The 12777-nt window shown below is 42.7% G+C and overlaps 1 protein-coding gene across 1 annotated transcript in view; it reads left to right on the top strand.

The window, feature by feature from the left end:
- Positions 1-3267: 3267 nt before the first annotated feature.
- Positions 3268-12777, top strand: part of LOC103804226 (arginine-glutamic acid dipeptide repeats protein-like) — a gene marked incomplete at its 3' end in the record, with an annotated part of 14216 nt that continues 4706 nt past the window's right edge. The window contains exon 1 of the mRNA XM_009076828.1: positions 3268-3592. Within this exon, the coding sequence (XP_009075076.1) occupies positions 3268-3592 (325 nt within the window). The remainder of the gene's footprint in view (positions 3593-12777) is intronic.

The raw sequence follows: 12777 nt of genomic DNA, 5'->3' as shown, positions 1-12777 counted from the left end.
ATGTGGAATTTCATTCTGCTCTCGTGGCTCCCTCCAGACATTGGGTGTTCACTTCTATTTCTAACTCACCAGTTGCTTTTGGTTTCTGGTGATGGTAAATAGCAAGTGGGGAGGCAGCAAAAGACAATGTGGTATTTCACTGGAGAGGCAAAATATATCTTGGAATCTTTAAAACATGTTTAGATCATTGCTTAAATGATAAAGATTCTTAATCAAATACTTCTCTGTGGTAATAATGGCTTAATCTTAATTAGGTGGTTGCTGATTAAACAATTTTTCTTTGCTCTTCTGGCAGTCCTGTATTACTGTTACACAGCTGAGTTTGTGTATTAGTACCTTTCCTCCCTTGTGGTTTTTATTTTTTTTTTCCTAGTCCTGTTGCAACCACTCTGAAGGTTCTGGAACTGCTTCATTCTTAGACAGAAGTAGTTGTTGCTTCATGATGCTGTTGGTTTGATCCTGCAAAATTTATGAAATTGAATATTTAGAGTGAAATAGTCTTGGGAAAGTGATATATTTGTGCAAGTTGAATAGTGCCTGTGATGAGATCTCATCACTTGCCTTCAATGCCTGTCAAACTAGGTAGAGACTGATTAGATGAAGAGGTTGTCTGTACTGCTCATAAATACATTGGCTATGAAAATTATGTTTTATGGGGTCTCCTGAAATGGGAGCTGGGAGGAGAGTGGTAATTTGGCTGTATTTGTAGCTGGAAATTTCACAGATGAACAGACTAACTGAGCAAATTGTGGTATAGACTAATTCCTGCACAGCCCTCAGTAAACGAAATCATTCTGAACATGGTGTTTATTTACTCAGTGTTACTCCTCTGTGCTGAGGAAAAAAAAAACACCACCCAGGAAAAAATCCTCATAATAATTGGAATTGTAATAAAAACACTGAAGTACTTTGTTAGAATTTAATCTGAAACAGCAAGGACTTAACTCTGCAGCTGTGTGGGGAGTTAAGTCCTGCAGTGTTGGTCAGGGTTTGCTGATGGGGAGAACTGGAAACTATCAGTGTTTCCTCCACAGCATGTCACCCTTGACGTTTGGAGGCTTCTCTTGTGCTTCTTGACAGGGTGTGGAGAGTTTTCTCTCTGCTGGGGAGTTGGTTTTGCCTATGCCCATCAAAAGGGTCGATGAAGATAGAAGAGTAGAGCAAGAGGAAATGCGTTTGGTGTGTGACTTCTGTCAAGTGATTTATTCACCAGGCATGTGGAGGTCACTGGGTTTGATGTGGTGTCAACCCTCCAACTGACTCCACTGGTGTACAGTGCTTCACTTGAAGTTTGCTTTCAAAATCAAGCTTGGCAAAGGAGCAGTCTGCACTGAAATCTGCTCTGCCAGAATTATCCTCCAGCTCCTTGCGAGTTGTGGAACACAGAGAGGAGCTCAGAGGTGCAGATAATTCATCCACAGTAACTTTATCTGTCAGTTACTGATCAACTTTACTTTTCCTTCAGACAGGAGCTTTAAAATCCTTTTCCCTTCATGTTCAGAGGTGTGAGGTGGTTGGCACCTTCATCCTGAGGCCTCAAGGGAAAGCTCTGTAGCTGTCCTGGTTCAAACTTGGGTTTTGTCTGCCACCCACCCCCAATACTGAAATACTCTGGTGACTGATGGATTTTCTTTTTAATTGGAAATAATTGAAAGGAAAATAGACACCTTGCACTTGGCAGTCTAAGGAAGGTGCTTGTGTTTCAGTTGGCTGTGCCAGAAGGATGTGATGCTTTCACTGAAGTGATTTTTGTATCACCAGCAATAGGAAAACCCCCCAAACCTGCTGCTGGGGAATTCTCTAACCTCCAGAAATTTAAGATATTTCTTACTGAATCCCTGTAGAGCTTTGCTTATCACTATAACCTGCAACTTCTCTAGCAACTGACAGGTTCATTGTAGTCTTCTCCACTGGAGTTGCATTGGATTCCCCTTGTGTGTTATCACAGTGATGGCAGCTGCTGTAAGGAGGAAAGAAAACAGCATCATTTCTTACCTGGCTGATCTGTTCATTCAGGAAATGCCTGAGAGATTCAAGGCACAGCCTGAATTGCATCAGCAAAAGCAATTTGTCTCTCTCCTTTGCTGTTTCCATTGCTGCGAGTAGTAGTCGACAGGGACATGAATATTGTGGTCTGAGATTCATGTAGGAGTGCAGGAATTTCAAGCACACAGGATCACTGGCTGCTCAGCTGACTTCTTAAAAAGGAAAATAGCCTTTTTCCTTCTCTAATGTGGTTTCAGATGCATTAATGCCTGAACAATCAATCTTCTGAGGTCCTTTCAGGCTGCACCATTCTATACCGTGGGGTAATTTGGACTTGCACCAAATAGCAGCTTCCTGAAAACTGAGGAATTGGATGTGGGTAAATTCAACTTTATTGGTGAATTAGGGGGGGAAAAAGTGATTTCACTTAATATATTGGATATGGCCCTTTCTGAAATCTCCTCCTTTCCTGAAAGGTCCTGTTTTCATCTATAGGAAAGCAGATTTCCTTAGTGCACTTGTGGTTTGGTTTCAATTAATTAATTCCTGTAATCTGTGGATTTACAGGTTAGCTCTATTTTGGGAAAAGCAGGGTAGGGGCAGGACTTCCTAACAGATTGCCCTGCAAGTGGCAGATGGCATTCTTTGCTCTGTACCAGCTTTGTAGGGCATCCTTTGTGAGTGGTGTTGGGATGTCAGACAATACAGCCATTTGCTGGGAGAGAAAAAGCTGTCAACTCTTCCTTTCTTGCACTTGTCCCTTCTGAAATGTTTGGTTTTTTGGTTTTTTTTCCACTTGCATGATTCCTGTTAACTCCAGGTAGAAAGTGAGGTGTTCTCAGTGAGTGTTTCCCATCCAAGAAGTTACTACTTGTCTGTAGTGAACAGAGTTGTTTTAAGGAGTTATGAGGATGGAGATAAGTTCAGTGTCTGTAAAATGTTTGAAGCTATCATTTCTATGAATACTTCCAAAAACCACTTTAATATTTCACTGTTTTGTGTCCTCCATACTAAATGGCTTTAGGATGTGAGTTTTCTTTGGGTTTCAATTGTCTTTTCAGAAATTGAATTAATTTTCAATACTAACATGGGCTTTTCCCCTCTTTTTTTTTTTCCCCCCCCGTCCTCCTTCAAGAGCCTTTCTAAAACGCTGGGGTTGTTGGAGTGGTTGAATTTTCCCTGGATTTGAGTGAGAAATTCAGAAGACTGAAGCCCAGGCTCACTGTCTACCTTTCACGGAGGCCCAGCCGTGAGAGGACAGAAGAAGGCACGTGGCGAATCATGACAGCAGACAAAGAAAAAGACAAAGACAAAGAGAAGGACAGGGATAGAGACCGGGACAAGGAACGAGACAAGAGGGACAAGGGCAGGGAGAGCGAGAACTCCCGTCCTCGCCGCAGCTGTACCTTGGAAGGAGGTGCCAAGAATTATGCAGAGAGTGACCACAGTGAAGATGAGGACAACGACAACAACAGTGCCACCACGGAGGAGTCCACCAAGAAGAGCAAGAAGAAACCACCCAAGAAGAAGTCGCGCTACGAGAGAACCGACAACGGCGAGATAACGTCCTTCATCACCGAGGATGACGTGGTGTACAGGCCTGGAGGTAAGAAATTTCTTGTGTTTCCTTTCCAAGTCCTTCAGCAGAGCTAGCAGTGGGTTGGCTGCAGCACACACAGTGTGTTCTCTGGTGCTGGAAATGATCCTTGCCTTGGGGACAGGTTGTCACCTTTCCATGGGAGGCAAACAAGGCTGTGCATGTCAAAGCTTTGGACTGTGTCTTGTGCTGTCTGATTTGTTGGGATGAACTTAGCTCCCCTTTGAAAAAGAGCCCCCCTGTCTGCTTGCTGCTGCATTAGTTATCTGTGTATTGTATGGAATCTGTGTCCCTGGGAGTTTTGGAGCTGAGTTGGATAATGCACTAAAGGCTTTGCTCCCACTTTGAAACGAGAGGTGGTGTGAGCTAGAGGTCTGACTGGGTGGATGGAGAGAGATCTTCCAACCTTTCTGGCAAGTTCTTCTGTGAATCTGATTTCTTTGTAGAGCTTTGCTCCCGTTTTCTGTGAACATAAATCAGATGACTCAAGCTCTCATAGCTTTTATGCCATTGATTTCACCCCCCTCATTAATAGCCACTGCCTATGCACAGCGGCTTAGCTGTTGGTCAGAACAGGCAGTGTTAGCAGCAGTGTCTGGGATGTTCTGGGGACAGAAGCAGAAGTTTGCAGTGTGCTCTGGATGTCTTGGATGTGCCTCTTAATTACTGCCAAGTTCACATAAGGTTTTAAGGTCTCATGTCAGGTTTCAAGGTCTAACCTGTGGCTGTTGCCAACTAATATTTTCCTCCAACAGTACTTGAAAATGAGATTATTCAGCTGCCTGTGTTGCTCAGTTTTGTGTAGCAGCTTCTCTGTTCACCTGCACAGCATTGATTGCTCTTGTTAGTTCCACCACAAGCAATAGTTATGTTTGGCTTCCCTGTTTGAAGCTTTGGCTTAAGGTAGTTTGATATTACTTTTACAGTGTACTGTGCTAACATTGCCAGAGCAAAACAGAGCTGGATTCAAACTAAAATCCATGGAAACTAATGAGGGCAAATCTCATCTGGTTTTTCCATGAGGTGCTGTATATCTCAGCTCCACAAATCATTGGGAGTACAGCAGATGGAAATGGTTTAAATGCTGAATCCAGTTGGAGTTGCTTGGAGTGCTCCAAAGTGCTTGTTGTGTGTGTGTGTTGGGGACATGATCAGCTGCAGATCCAGGTGGGAGGTGTTGCATTCCATACTCCTCCTTCCTTGTAGAAGTTGTAGGGTCTATTTTTCACCTACCTCCACCAACGTTAGTCAGAATAGTTTATCTCTTGAAATGCTTCAGCTTCCATTTCGACTCATTTCATCAATCATTTCAAGCCATTCAAAGGAGCTGTTTTTTCCCCTTGGTGTCAGGGCTTGGAGCTGAGTGATATTTGTTGCCTGAGCAGTGGCAATAGGGAGCCTGCAGAAGCATCAGCCGTGGTGACAATCTTATTTTCAGTGTCAGAGGATGAAAAACAATTCGGAATGTCGAGAACAGCTGTTGTGTGGGCCCAGGAGGACAATGTGATACACTGGCTTTATTGCAGAAAGAGTTGGCTCAAAATGAAGATGGGAAATCGGTTTGTGATCTCAATTTTATCCTGTAGTAGGATGGGAGAGGTGGTTGTAACTGATCTGGAGGAGGTTATCCAGGGAAAGAACAGGGAAAGCCTTAGGACTGGTGATAATTGAGCTATTTTATACCTGTTCTGTAATTTAAAGATCTGCTTATTCAATTTTACATTTTATTAGTAGTAATTAGCATAAGAGATGTGCCCCAGCACTGAAACTTTTCTCTGCAGTTTGCTCTTTGTGCTTTTGTAAAACTTGTCTTTAAAACTGCCAAGAGCAATGAGAACACACATTAGCTCAGTTCTGGAGGGACATGAGCCCAACTGAAACCTTCACTGAATATACTGATTTTAAAACTTGATTTAAAAGGTAATTTCTTCTCTGGAGTGAGATCTTGAATACACATCCCTGTGCTTAATATATTCTAAAACAATTTTAGCACCTATCACAGAAGAGCTGGATACATACAGGGAGGTGTATGTGTAGCTGAAGGTGCAAATTACAGAAATTTTAAGAGGGATTAGAGAGTTGAAATTAATGAGACACAGCAAGGATTAGAAAGATGAAAATTAAAGGTGTGTGCAGAAGGGATAGCTGTCTTCAGCTTACATCTTCCAGGCTTTGAGGAAGGGAAATCCTAACCATTCCTTTGATTCTGTTTCTTAAATACTCTGATCTGATAGGGATGGAAGTTCAAGGTTTGCATTTTCCTCCTGTGAAGTCCCTGCTTCAAATCCTACTCTGTGTTTACCCTGTTGCTGTACAGTACTTAATCCAGCACTTAATAGTGCTTTTTTTCCATGCTGAGCTCAGCAGCTGTATTTGAGTAACAGCAGAGACATGCAAACAAATAGATCATCAAGATCACTGGGAATTTTTTTTTCCCCCCAAGTGAAAGGTTGCACTGTATTGTTTCTATCTAAATACTGCTCTTATTAATTTGCAGAGATGTAATGAATTCATGCATAGCTTTAAACAATGTATTAAAATGAATTGAGTAGAGCTTAGACAGCACTATGCAATTAATCTCCTCTACTTTGTTGGATATCACACAGGCCTATCCTAAAAGCTTGTTGGCCCAGTTCCCCATCTGTCCTCTCAGTTTCCACAACCTCCCTCCCATTTCCTTCCAAATCTCATCTCTGGGGCTTTTCCTCTTCTTTTTTTTTTTCTCTCACCCTTCTAACCTGTTGTCAAAATGACATTAATTTAGGTTTGTACAGTGTATATTCAGGTTTGCTTTAGGCTTCCTTAGCATAAGGTCATAATTGGGTGAAGTATTTGCATCAAGACTGAAGTGGGTTGTTTTTTTCTCCTCTTAGATTCAGCTGGATAATTTAATGCTGGTTTTTCCTTGCCTTTCTAAGGCAGAACTGATTCCCTTCTATCCCCTTGGCTTTTGCCAAGATCCAGCAGGGTTTGCAAGGGTTGATTTCCCACCCAGTGTGTGCAATGTGGGGAGCACATGGCTCCTAACTGGGTGAGCTCTGCAACTGGTGTGCTTGGGCTGTGCTGTGTTGCCTGCAGTTCTGCTTTTCTCATTGTCAGCCTGGGAGTGAATTGGAATCCTTTGATATTCTGCTGTGCAAACCAGACTTGATAAACTGCATCTGTTGTTCGGGTTAGGCAATTGGTCTACAATTGTGCAAGTTTCTGTGTAGGGGAATGTTCTGAAGTGCATCAAGTCCTGAAGTCAGTCAGGTGTCTGTCAGTGCATTGGACTTCAGAAGGTGCTTTTGGAGCAGCTCTCCAGGCTTTTTCCAAGGGTCACACTGCTCCAAACACTGTTGAGTAATAGAATAGCTTTTGTGCAGGCTCTGCTTTTAATATTTAAGAGAATGACTTGTCTAGCTGAAAAAGAACTATGTGACAGACAACTGCACTGTCAGAACTTTGCATTTCTGGCCAGTGTAATGAAAGACGGACAAAGTGGTGGTGATACTGTTCCTTCTTTCTCCTCCCTGTTCTGGAGAGAACAACATGCTTAAAGTCTTACAAGGACCTGACATATGGAGGTTTTATTATTCTTGTGGATCTTCAGCCTGTCCTTGAACATGGAGATTGTCTTTTCAGTCCCCCAACAAATTGTTCTTATGAAGTAAGTGGATTAGGATTCCAGAAAAAGGACATAGCAGAAATATCTACATTAAAATGATAGCTGGTTATGTGGATGTTTTTATTACCATGCTCCTTTTTGAACCTTTTTTGGACCCTTGCATAACTTTCTTGATGGAGGAAGCTTTGTTGAACACCTCAGGAAGGAATATTACCATATTAAAGCCACAGAACTTAATCCCAAGGATATTGTTGCTGAGCAGACAGCAGTAATGTCATTGTGATGGCACCTTCAGTGCTGGGCTGGAAAAGCTTCATTGGGTAAAAGTCCAAGTTGACTTGGAGCCTTGGGGAGAACAGGTGACATTGTCACCTGGAGATGAGGACAATATTGTTTGCTTTGCCTACGTAGAAACATTTAAAAGGATCTGCAGGAATTAAAAGGGTTTATGAGGATCTGTTTCTACAGTGACATCAGTAGCTAAATAAACAGCACATCAGCAAGGGGAATCAACAGGAGGTAGCACGAGGGGAATTGCTCTAATGCACTGCTCTCCCTGCACCAGCAAATTGCTTTGGAATAGCTTACAGGAGAACCACTCTGTTCTAGGGGTTTTAGGGTCTGTGTGAAGCTGGGAGAGATGCAGGGGGTTAGATGTGGGAAGTGCAGTTGGATGTAGTGCAGGGAAAAAGGCAGAATTAGCTCTGTCATAGGATAGAATCACAGAATGGTTTGGCTGGAAGGGACCTTAAGGATCATCTAGTTCCAACCTCCTGCCCTAGGCAGGGGCACCTTCCACTCTTTATGTGCATCCTGGAACATGTAGCCTAGTGTATGAAAACGTGTTCCTCTGCCATTTGGAGATGTTTTAGGCAGTCACTGCCTGGGACAGCTGTTAGACTCTTGTTTTGTTGCTCTTTTATTTTTAAGGCACAGGAAATCACTGTCACTAGGACCAAAGTAAGATATTGGTACTGGAAAGTAAAACTTGAATTGAGTACTAACTTGTCTGGATTTATAGGCTGATGCCACTTGGAAGTTTTGCTAGATTTCTCTCCCTGAGTGCTGCTGAGGAGGCACCACAACCCCAGGAGCTGTTCTCTGGCCAGGAATCAGAGGAGGAGAGAGACTGACTTTGCAGGTTGGATGCACAGTTGCGAAATGCTGCTGCTGGGCTGTCACCAGCTGTGTCAAAGTGAGAGCTTACACACTTTTCACTTGGATACATTCTCCTGTAGAGAATGTGGCCATTTTTTCAAAGGGAGCACTTGCTAAGCTGTGGAATAGCTGACAGTCTGCAGTGGCTGAGATTTGGGGCCTGCAGGGGTTGGGTTAGTGCTGTCACAGTGAGAGAACAGGAGGGAGGTGGTGGGTGAGATTTTAGATTGTCTGGGAATCTGCAGGTTTGCACTCAGTGACCTGTGCAGTGTGGGCAGTGGAGTCCCAACCTCAGTGGAACCACAGTTGTCTTTGCCTAAGATCTACTTGGACTGTTTTCTTCTGCCTGTCTTAAAATCCACTAGCAAGTTGGTTAGCAAGAAGTATTAGATGAACACCTATAAACTTCAAGCTTTAGCTCTTGCTGGTGTGATTAATATTCCCTTTATTATAATGGTGTCAATGTTGTGCATTGTTGTAACTGAGGAAGTCACTGAAATGGTTCTTTTCATCCAGAAACCTTCATCAGCCTTAGCAAAATATATAAACCTAAGAGCTAAACCCAAGTGCTTCCCCTCTCTCTTTATTGATGAGTGGTACACTGGGTTGAATGTTGGTGAGACTGATGATCTGCCTCATGCTCTGACAGTGCTTGGCTTGTGTTTGACATTGCCCCATGTCTTTGTCATTCTTCTAGATGCTTCTCTTGATTCTGACAGCTTTATCAGCTCCAAAGGATGACCATGCCAGAGTTCAGTATGAAGAGTCACAGGATATGAACTTGAATTTTAGGCTATAAACCGGAAAGTTCTGGCAAGTGGCTTTTAGGCTGCTACAGTTGGAAGGAGAAAAGTTAATTGTTTTCTGGGGAGTTTTAATTTGATGCTCGGGCAGAAGGAGGAAATGCAAGGCTAAGATTTTTTTCAGCTGTGCAGCTTAATTTTAGGAGGTCTTTGGCCAGACTTGTGTTTTCTGTTTTGTGTGGAGTGTCCAAGTTTGTGATGGAGATGTGGATTTTTGCAGTGTGGTCTTCTCTTCCCTCAGCAGCTCCAGAGTTGCAGTGTGTGTTCTGGCAGGATTCAGTCTGTATTTTCTCCTCTTTGCTTCAAAGTCTGTTACCATCGTGCTAGGAGATGATTGAAATAATTCAGTGACAGACTCTCAGCTGCTGTAAATAGGAATAACCTCAGGAGCTTTTGCTGCTTCATGTGGTTAGAAGAATTCCCTTATTTTTCACACTTCCACCACTGTGTTCCCAACCTTTCTGCATATGTGAACAGTGGTGAGGAAACCTAACAATCTTTTTTTAGGAAAGATTATGTTTAAAGCTTTTGTTTCAATAGAAACAAATGGATTCTTTCCTCATTCCTCCTTTAGTATTTCAAAGGAGGAGAAAAATTAGAGGAAAAAGGCCTGGATTAGTAGGTGAGACTTAAAACATGTCAGGAGGGGTTAACAAAATGCATGAAAGCATCAGAGAAAGGATCTTCTTTGAAGCTGATTGAAGTCTGGAGAGAACAGTCTGTAGAAACAGCCTGTTCCAGTCTGTGCTGAAACTTGTGCTGGGTTTGTTCTGTACTGGGGGATATCACACTGCTTGTAATTAGTTTTGATTCTCTGCATTGGAGGTTTTGAGAAGTGGTTTTTAAAGATCAGGTGAATGATACTAAGTGAGGGAAATAATTAAGGCTACATCAGAGCCTACATCAGCTGCTTAACTGCATCTAACTACCTTTCTGGATCTGCTGTTAGAATAAACATAATAAGCCAGGCTGGATTAAAAAAACCAAAAAACCTGCTGCATTTACTGAGCTCACATTTACTCTTAAGTGTGGCAGGCAGTGCTGTGTGCATGGACAGCTGTTGGTGCTTGACAGATGGAGTCTTAAGTGCAGATCAAGGTTGATCTGGCAAATGGATTCCTCTGGCTTTGTTTGGCCTTTGTGTATCAATCAGGGAGAGCAGCACTAAGGAGGTGAGTTGTGCCCAGGGCTGTCTGGGGCTGGAACATGACTTCACCAAGGCACGACAGGGAGTTTTCATACTGGCCTGATGATTGTGCTTTAAAATGAAGAGGAAAAAAAAAGGTGACATAGCAGTGTTGAAATGACATAAATACACTTGTGCTGTAAGAGCAGCTTTGCAGCTGTTGCCCCAATTTGTTCTGGATGAAAAGGCTTCTCAGAGCTGTTTGCAAATGGAAACAATAGGGAAATATTTTTCATTTGAGAAGATACAGGTTGATTTGTAAAAGACAGCTATTTGCATGTAGGTGAGGATGAGGTTAGCAGGTAGTAGGGAGACTCACATGAGCTCACTCCACAGGAGTGTCAGTATTTGCATCTCAGCAGGCTTTGAGGCAGCACTGTTTGTAATAGTGTTCTGTGAAAATCCTCCTCACTCAGGTGGCACAGTGAATTTTCCTCTTCTGAATATGTTGGTGCAGTCCTGAACAGAAACACAACTTCTAAAATGGATTAAAAAACTTATCAAATGAGTTGTTCTCTGTCTGCTCAGGAAGATGAAGTGATGGGTCAGTTACTAGGGAAATACTCATGGCTGGAATTCTTTCTACTTGAGGGCTACACAAATAAAGCCAATCCATGTTCTGATGAGGTACTGGAGTGTGTTACACTTTAATTATCAAAAGGGTAGCTCAGGGGGAGAAGTTAAACCATTTGGTGGTTGTGGTGGGCTTGGGAGTAGAAAGAGGTTTCTCTTCCAAACCTCCTTGGTGTGTTTTGCCTACTTGAGCATGGAGTTATAGTTCTGCAGGTGCAAGAGGAACTTGTTAAACTGGAAGCCAAGGTGGCAGTTTTCACATCAAATGCAGCTTCATGGGCCAACTGATGGTTTCTTCTAATGTCCCCATTGACTCAGTACCAAAACTTGGGAAACACAAGTGAATTGGAAGTACATGAGAAGATAGATCTCAGAGCAACTTTTCAATGTCTGAAGAGGCTACAAGGAGCTAGGGAGGGACTCTGTGCTAGGAACTGCAGTGACAGGACAAGGGTTCAAACTGAAGGAGGGAAAGTCTAGGTTGAATGTGAGAAAAAAAAAAGTTTTACTCTAAGAGTGGTGAGACCCTGGCACAGGTTGCCCAGGGAGGCTGTGGCTGCCCCAACCCTGGCAATGTTCATTCCAGGTTGGATGAGCCTTGAGCAACCTGCTCTGGTGGGAGGTGTCCCTGCCCAGGGCAGGGGTTGGGGCTGGATCATCTTTAAGCTCCACCCCAACCTCTAAATTCTATGATTCTGTGATAAGATTCTGTATTTTGAGTGATAATCTTCATCCCTTAATCTTGTTTGTGTATGTTGGCCAGTCGCATTCATTGCTCACAGACATTGTGGAGATTTTCAGTTGATTTCATGTAGAATGTGACAACCTCTGTTGGCTTTTAAAGGCTTGTTGTGATCCTTGTGTTTCAGGCCTCGGAGGAATTATCCATAGCCATTGTTCAAGGAAGGATTTTTGCACAGAAAAAGAAGTTAAGGCTATTTGAGTAAAGTGAGGTCATGTAGTGATGTGCTGCTGCTCCTCTTTGGTGTCTCCCACATTTAGAAATGAGTGAAGAGCTATGGAAATGAATCCAGTTGAGGTTTGGCTACATGGACATTGTGAATCAGTGAGAATCACTGGCAGCAGATGTGGCACCTCCAGCAAAAGTTTGCTGCGACCTTAAAAGACCAGAAGAGACTTGTAAATGGCATGTGTGCAGTAAAGCTTATCTGTTGCTAAAGGAGGAGCTCTTAGACTAATTGGTTATTTAATTAATGTGGTTTTTGTTTTAGCAGCCTTACTCCCACCCCTCCTTTCTTTTCATGTGGGAGGAATTGCAAGACAGGAGGATCCTCTAGCAGGAGTTAAGGGCTGAGCATCCACAGTGTCTTTCCTTTCAGTGTGGCTTTTTTCTCTTTTTGGTAACACAACTTTCTATAAGAACATGTTTTGCTTTGTCTCAGCGTTGTAAGTGATGTATGTCTGAATGCATCTCACAAGGAGCACTGTGCAGTGTTGTGGACATGCATGAAAAGTGCAGCAAAATAATTGGTGTGGGAAATGATGTAGCTGAGGGCCTGAGCTGCAGAACAGTTGCTTTTATGAAATTGGGAACTGCAGACTACAATTAGCTGTCATTAATTTTGTTGAATAGAAATATGTTCCATTTATTGTACAATCAGGAGCCAGGCTTGAATGAGTTTAAATAGATGAAATCTAAATTATACTGACAGTCCATTAAACAGCAGCAAAACCCCTTAAAGAAAATGGATTCACTATGATACCAGTTTATAATAAAATCATTTGCCAAATAAGAACTCTAGCCCAGGCACTGGGAATACTCCTGTGAGTTTCAAATGAACAGGGTAAATTGGTTGAACCATTTATTGCAGAGCAGGGCTCCAGCACGTCCTTCCCTGACAAGGAG

This window comes from Acanthisitta chloris, unplaced genomic scaffold (genome assembly GCF_000695815.1).
Source record: "Acanthisitta chloris isolate BGI_N310 unplaced genomic scaffold, ASM69581v1 scaffold14380, whole genome shotgun sequence".
NCBI lineage: Eukaryota > Metazoa > Chordata > Aves > Passeriformes > Acanthisittidae > Acanthisitta > Acanthisitta chloris.
Note: the sequence above shows the minus strand (reverse complement) of the source record. Positions and strands in the feature narration are given on the sequence as shown.